The sequence below is a fragment of the Mus musculus genome, chromosome 2 (genome assembly GCF_000001635.26).
Source record: "Mus musculus strain C57BL/6J chromosome 2, GRCm38.p6 C57BL/6J".
NCBI lineage: Eukaryota > Metazoa > Chordata > Mammalia > Rodentia > Muridae > Mus > Mus musculus.
In genome coordinates this window covers 134,725,338-134,733,277 of record NC_000068.7, presented here as the reverse complement: position 1 = coordinate 134,733,277, position 7,940 = coordinate 134,725,338, and the positions used below count along the sequence as shown (strand labels likewise).

The 7,940-nt window shown below is 38.8% G+C and overlaps 1 protein-coding gene across 1 annotated transcript; it reads left to right on the top strand.

Annotated features, from left to right (window-relative positions):
- Window positions 1–1,331: 1,331 nt before the first annotated feature.
- Window positions 1,332–2,483, top strand: Gm14037 (predicted gene 14037). Its single transcript, XM_035096980.1, has 3 exons — window positions 1,332–1,347; window positions 2,181–2,242; window positions 2,283–2,483. Exons 1-3 carry the CDS (start codon window positions 1,332–1,334, stop codon window positions 2,481–2,483), a joined length of 279 nt encoding a protein of 92 aa, XP_034952871.1.
- Window positions 2,484–7,940: the final 5,457 nt, after the last annotated feature.

Genomic DNA, 7,940 nt, shown 5'->3' with positions numbered 1-7,940 from the left:
TTCTTCCTGGAACAAGGTATTATTGAGGAGAGTGTTCTTCAGCTTCCATGTGAATGTTGGCTTTCTATTATTTATGTTGTCATTGAAGATCAGCCTTAGTCTGTGGTTATCTGATAGGATGCACGGGATAATTTCAATGTTTTTGTATCTGTTGAGGACTGTTTTGTGACCAATTATATGGTCAGTTTTGGAGAAGGTACCATGAGGTTCTGAGAAGAAGGTATTATTACAAGATCGTTATTAATATTTTTTTCTATCTTTGGTCTCTGAGCTATCCAGCCTCCCATTCCTGGTTATCCAGGCAGTGTCAGATACTTGGTGTAGATTATCTTGGGGTAGACCTCAAATTGGAGCAGTCATTGGTTGACCATTCTTGCAAGTTCTGCACCTCCAACACCTTAGCACATCATTCAGGCAAAATAGGTTATCCTCCTGCCCACCCCCTGCCTCTCTCTGTATCTAGGTACCTCTGCCCACCCCCCATGTTCATGATTGTAAAGTATCCACTAGAGCACATCTCTAAGAGAATCAACTATCCTCCCTTCAGCAACTGATAAGTGCCACACATTTTTTTCAACATGAGATAATTTAGGGAATGAAGGCTACAGGTTCACCAGGGAAATTGTCAGGAAATGAGGTGGTATCTGCTGTCATTATAAAAGGGAAGTAGGTATTCAGTAGATGACACTGAAGAAACAAATCATCCCCCTCAAAAGAAGTACAAACTCAATCTCCCATTTGTCCCAATATATAAATAAAAAATTAACCGAGAGACAGAGCATGGTTGTGACCTTGGAAAAGTTCTGACAATGCTCTAAGAAGAAGATATTTTTAATCATATGATAATGAAGTTTTAAAAACAATATATTTATCAAAGTTAGAAAATAAGTCATGAAAGGGAGAAAACCAATTGTCATTTATATAGCTGTTTGAGATACATAACTAACTTTATCAATTAAAGAGGAAAATATTTTCACAAATTATTGCTCAAACATTGGTAAAGTTAAAACTATCTGACACACTATTCAATCATTATATTTTTAAGTTGAATTTCAGAGATACAAATCCAAGGTAGAAAACTCATTGTCCAGTAGCTACATAGGAAATATATTCAACTGCCCTCCATTACACAGAGAACTGGAAATTCGAATACTTTGGCAAGAAATGTAAAATTTGCTCAACTTTGGGTTGGCAAGAGTCAAGAATTCATTAACTTTCCTGCAGCACTGGTGGAACTAATTTGGCACAACTATTTTGAAAGAGAATTCGGCAAAATTCCTATAAAGCATTAAATATGGATCCCCTTTTAGTGACCAGTTATACTTCTGATTATGCTAGAAAAATCAGGTAGATGTATGGAGGCACAAAGGAGAAGGGGGACGTAACGTCTGTTAAACCCCCTCAATGGAATACATACACAACAGTTAAAAAGACCCAGGTGGTTCTTAGTGTTCTGACCCAAAATATTGCGGAGACTTATCTAGGAGATACAACCATAGATAGCAGTAGTACATTAAAAATTACACTTATACTTTATACACACACACACATACACACACACACACACACACACACCCATATGATCTTCCTTTAGATTCCATGGACAGTAAGTTTTTGGATCATGAGAAACATGGAGGCTGGGTATGGTGGCACACTTCTTTCATCCCAGCACTTGGGAGCATAGGCATGATCATGTACTATATTTTACTCTGAAACATACAGAAACTTAAAGGTGAGAAATAAGAAAGTCAAGTGTGAGTACTCATAGCTTTCAAGGACAGCTTAGTTTGTGTACTGAGTTCCAGGTCAGCTGGTGTTAAATAATGAGACTATGTCTTAAACAGAAAAATGAACATGGCATATATAAAAATGTGTGACCTATGTTTTAATAAATATAAGACTACACCCATATATATTTACCTGATTTACTCATGTATACGCCGGAAGAATTCAAAGATACATACAAAACCATACATAGAATATAAAAGGACTAGAGTTAGAGGTGATTAATAAGTATTTCAGGCCCAGAAGTGCTCCACGCTCATTGCAGTCACCTTCGCTGCTCACTGCCTCCTCCAATGCCGACTCTGACAGCTCTCTCACCAGAGTCCTCAAACTCTACCAATTCCTCACTCGCGGCATCGGACCACCGTCGTGCCCCACCAAGTTAGATGCGGCAGTGGACACCAGCTCCGAGATCATCACCAAGGACCTGAAGGAGAAGAAGGAAGTTGTGGAGGAGGTGAAGAGATATACCTGCCAATGGGAACACTCAAAATGAGGAAAATGGGGAGCAGGAGGCTAGCAATGAGGTAGATGAAGAAGAGGAAGAAGGTGGGGAGGAAGAGGAGGAGGAAGAAGGTGACGGTGAGGAAGAGGATGGAGATGAAGATGAGGAAACTGAGGGTCCTATGGGCAAGTGGGTAGCTGAGGAGGATAACGATGTCGACACCAAGAAGCAGAAGCCTGAGGAGGATGACTAGACAGCAAAAAGAAAAGTAACCTTTCGCACTGTGACCTATTCACCCTCCACTTCCCGTCCAGTAGAGAAGCAGGCCCCGCCCGCCCACAGAGGGAAATGCCACCCACAGATGACTTGTGCCCTCCACCACCCCACCAAAACTGCAATATGAGTTGGCAACATGGGAGGAGAAAAGAACCAGAGCTTCCCAGGCCCTGCTTTTTTTTTTTTTTTCTTAAAAATACCTTAAAAGGAAATTTTGTTTGTATTTTTTATTTTCATCTTATATTTTTTATATTGTTAAGGGTCAGACATTTTTAATGATAACGGGTGACAAAACCAGTCTTCAGAGCGTTTTTCTGTCCTACTTCAGACTTTACTTGTGGTGTGACCATGTTCATTATAATCTCAAAGGAGAAAAAAAAAACAAACTTGTAAAAAAAAAAAGCAGAAACAACAACAACAACAAAAACCCAATCTTATTCCAAGCATTCCAGTAACTTTTTTGTGTATGTACCTAGCTGTACTATAAATAGTTGGTTTGTATGAGATCGTTAAAAAGGCCAAAGATAAAAAGATTTTTTTTCCTTTTTTTTTCTGTCTATGAAGTTGCTGTTTATTTTTTGTCCTGTTTGATGCATGTGTGAAACAATGTCCAACAATAAACTGAAATTTTATTTTGCTGAGTTGTTCTAATAAAAAAATAAGTACCTCAGTTTTATTTGTTATTTTTGAAACAAAATTGATATCAGAATCTACATACAAATCCATAAAAGCAAAATGAGTAAAATATGATTAATTTTTAAAATATAAATGAACGATTAGGTGGAACTACTTCTTACAAATGTATTTGACAATCTTTCCTTATTCTTTTCTTCCCAGATGCTCTCAGGAGATGAAGCAGGCATTCCCAGCAAGCAAGAGAAACAGAAACACCCATGCCTGATTTTCCCGCTTGGATTAAAGACCCTTGAAGTTTTGGAGTCAAACAAAGTTCATGACTGTTGTCCTACAAAAGGGATTTTAATGTGTCTGGTAATTTACTAAGAAATGAACCCTTTTCTGAAATAGATTAGGAGCACTGTTCTAATGACTGAAATTTCTTGTTTAAAACTGTACAATTAAAAAATACATCACTTCACTCACTGACAAAAGGTCATTGTTAGCAATGACAGAATTTCCAATATTTGTCAGAATAAATTCACACAAATAAGTTTTTATTGATTCAATGATTGGCTTTGTTTTCTTCCTGAAAATGCTCATAATGATTTTTAGAATTTCACATAACTTTCTATAATGGATGTTCAAAGCCACAACTTTAGTTCAGCACTACTGCTTAGCATCCTGAAGGCAACTGCTGTTCTAGAGCATCTTAGATTGCCCATGCTTGACTGTGTTCAGCTGCTTTAAATGTCTTATCACTTTTGGTAAGTGTACTTATTATTAGTTATTGAAGGTTGATTTATGCCAGGGTCCAAATTCATGAGTATGTAATGTCTTTTGCTTAAAGATTGGAAAATGATTCTGTTGTTTAAATTACATTGATTTATGTCTTGTGATTTCAGAAAGCATTGGTATTTGTGCTTGAATATACTGCTGTAACTCAGGCCTTGGTCCTAACAATAGTGGATTTCTTCTGTAGCTGTAGGGCAGTCACTCTCCAAATGGGAAGATCAGTTTTCTCAGTATCATCAAAGAATTAAGTCCCTTCCTACCTCTGGACTCTAAATGGAATCTCATTCTTTCTTTTCCTCCCTGTTTTCCTCCCATCTTTCTCTGTCTTTTTTTTTCCCTTAAGTCTAAGTGTGAATCTTAGAATCACCCAATGCTTCCATTTTTCCAACTGAAATAGCAGGCTAATGCTAAATTGCCCTTGTAGTTAGCAAGCTTCAGACAAAAATCACTAAGAGAAGATGAAGGAGAAAAGTTGATAATTCTTTTAATCCAGAATGTAGACATCAGTGGAGAAAAAAAAAATCATCAGCTAATTGTTCTTCTGGAGAATTTTCAAATATACATTTTAGAACAGGATCAACCAATGAGGGTTAAAAGAAACAGGCACTTCTCCTTCCCATTTCTGCCTCAAAAGTGTCTGCATCTCGTCAATATTTTAAAATTTGGCAATGCAAAAGTTATAAAACCTAATACTTCACCATAAGGAAAGCATGTGTTAGTTAATGACCTTTGGCCATTTATAACTTTGGCAAAATCACCTGAGTTAGAGCAAAAGAAAAGACCAGGCCCCAGCCAAACTCGGTCATCTCTTGCACAGGCTGGCCCTTGTCTGCTCAGGTCTGACCTGCAAGCTTCACAGGCAGAATCTCTGCAAGCTTCGGAAAGGCTTTTGACTTTGCAAATGTCAAGCAGGTTACCCATCCCCCCTCTGAGCTCCGACTGTCAGCACACATATTTATATTTGTGCAAAATTACAAGTAAAACAACAGGGCAAAATGTTCCTTTCTCCACAGATCTTCCTGCTTAAACATCAGACCAACCTCTACTCCATTTTTTTCTTCTTGTATTTTCTGTCACTGACACCAGGACACAGGGTGGGTATCATTCATAGGTACCCATAGGTGGGTTGCTCTCTGTTATAAATGCACTTCAGGGAATACTGGGTATGGGCTGAGAATTGGGTGTGCCAATATGGGTCCACAGATACAATGAGACTAATTCTGGATCCTGCCCTGAGCCCTTTGGTCCTCTGAAGGTAACACTCTCAACCTCAAAAAGCCTGCCCTTGATTTTTTTTTCTGCCTATATCATGACCAGAATGATAAAGATGTGGAGAAGATAGGGTTTATTAGAATAAATTGGAGCACCCCAAGGGATGAGAACAGGTATTGCCTAGATGGAGCCCATGGAGGAAAACTCTCGTGGGCTGACAGTGGACAATGGCCAAGCTACATTTTTAAAATGTCTATTATTAGTGTGTGTTGTCTGTGTTTTTGTAGATGATACATGATTCTCTCCTTCCACCTTCATGTGGGTTTACTTGATGATCCCTTTTGTCAACCCATGTAACAGCTAGCATGTATTTATTTTTGTGTTAGTCCTAAAAAAATTTTTTTAATGTGTCTTTAAATGAGTTTTTAAAATTGTTGATTTAACTCAGTTTACACTACTTGCCTGACAACTGCCCAGGTTCAACCCCCAACACACACACACACACACACACACACACACACACACACACACACACACATTTGGATGCTTACCATATAGAGAAATTTGTAATAGTCAAAGGAAGACAGAGAGGAAAAAAAGGAATTACTTAGTTGTCAAAGCTGGTCTCAGAAGCAGAAGAAAGAAGCAATAATAATTTGCATAAGGAAGTCCTGTCCTTCAAGGAAGAAGGAATTTAAAAATTTCTTAGTAAATGAGGTTCAAATTTAAAGATTCCTTATGCTAAACTACACTCGCCCTTCCAGTTGTGTTGAAAGAAGCATACCGTTTTGGCTTTGAAGAGCAAGATTCAAAGGTCATCTCCAGTGTTAGAATAGAGCAGAGAATTAGAGTTGAATTGTTTCAACAGACTCAGGTCTCCTCCAAGTAGAAGTCACCAGCCTAAATAGACAAGGCTGGGCAGGAGCAGGATGCAACAGCAGCGGTGGGAGGGGGCGGGGGAGGTGGAAAGGCTGTGGATTCCACAGCCAAAAAGCCTCTAGCTCCCAGCAGGACATCAGTTTGCAGAAGTAGATAGACAGAAGGTATGGTGGCCCAGGAAACCCTTACACTGCAGTCTGAATTTCCATCAAAGAGCAGTGAGAGCAAACTGTCTCTCCATCACTGTGGTGTCTGAATAAGAACATTAAATAACAGCAGCTCTCCTGTCATGAGGTCAGTTTAACTGTGAGGAAACCCAGCAGTAAGCAAGGTACTACAATGCCATCAAAATGAGGCAATGGTGACTTTTATAGCAGCTGGCACTCCTACAAAGCCTCAAGGCCAAATGGCTTGGACTGTTCTCATACTTCTGAGCACCCATGGATTCCTGTTCTATAGTCGACCATCCTAGAACTACGGGGGTGGGGGCAGGGTAGGGGAAGGACTGGGCTCAAATGCTTCTACTACCAAGTGAGAAATAAAAGTGCCATATAGGAACTCACTGAAGAAATGACTTGTTCCATAAATAATATGGGGTTACCAACTAAATATTTATACGATGGCTTCCAAAGTCAACCAGGTTAGTAACTTTTATTGCATACAGGAATCATGGGTAATTTGAAGGGTGAACGATTGCTTATTGTGCCAGCATCCCAAGTTCCTCTGCCTTCAGAATCTATACTCAGCTAGTTCTCTGCTCCCATGCTGGCCTTACACTCAAGTAACCCTGAGAACAGCACTTCTGCACTTCTAAAGCTTTGTCTACAGCAGAGGTTCTCAGCCTTCCTAATGCTGTGACCCTTTAATACACGTCCTTATGTTGTGGTGACCCCCAACCCTAATATTATTTTTGTTGCTACTTCATAAGTGTTATGAATCTTAATGTAAATATCTGATATGCAGGATATATAATATGCTACCGCTGTAAAACTGGTCTCAACCCATAGGTTAAGAACTACTGGTCTAGACTTTTCCACTACCTTCCCCCAAATTAGAGATGCGATGCATGTAAGCTGGATCTGAAGCTGTCTATGCTAGATCTTCTAGGCTCCAGACAGTCTTACATCAGATAAAAGAATGAGGTTGGCCACTAGGCAGAGCTTCCTTCCTCAAGAAACAGCAAGTCGCTGTTGGTCTTTGAAACAGTTACAAAAGGTAAATGATGCAGCAGGTAACCACAGGGCAGAAAGAAGCAGGAGGCCATGAGCTCAGTAGGTTGGGAGTGAAGGCTGATCACAATCTGTGAAGAAAGCAAGTGTCTAAATATTAATGGAGCAAATACTCATACGTCATTGTCCCAGCCTTACATGTGACATATGCTCAGATTGTCCCATAAGATTTTCTCAAGTAATTGGCTTTTTTTTTTCTTGGTTAAAGTATTGCCATATGTCACTTCAGGTAATTTTCTGAAAATTTCTGAGTATTGCATGTCACCCATTATCATTTTCAATGTTGTTTTGCTATCTTGAAAAATAATAATCGATTTTAAAAAACCAAAGACTGCCAAGAATTTTTTGCTACCACTCCAAATCTGAAGTTTATAAATTATGTGATTATAGTTAATAATAGAAGGATTAACATACAAGTGGTAAAAATATATGTTAACATAATTAGATTTCTTTTTCTCAAGGGATGAAGGTGCTAATTCTTCTCCACAGGCAATGACCATAATTAATTTGGTTCTTTCATTTTTTTAACCCTAGAGCTGAAAGAAGAAATAGACGCTTGCCTCAATCCTCTATCCAGAAGATTGCTAACTGACATCTACTTACAAATGAAAATTTAGTTTTCTCGAAGGTCATCTCACTGGAGAAATGAACTATCCTTAAGGATTGGTCAGATGTAGGTGGCCAACAGAAAACTTAGTGACATC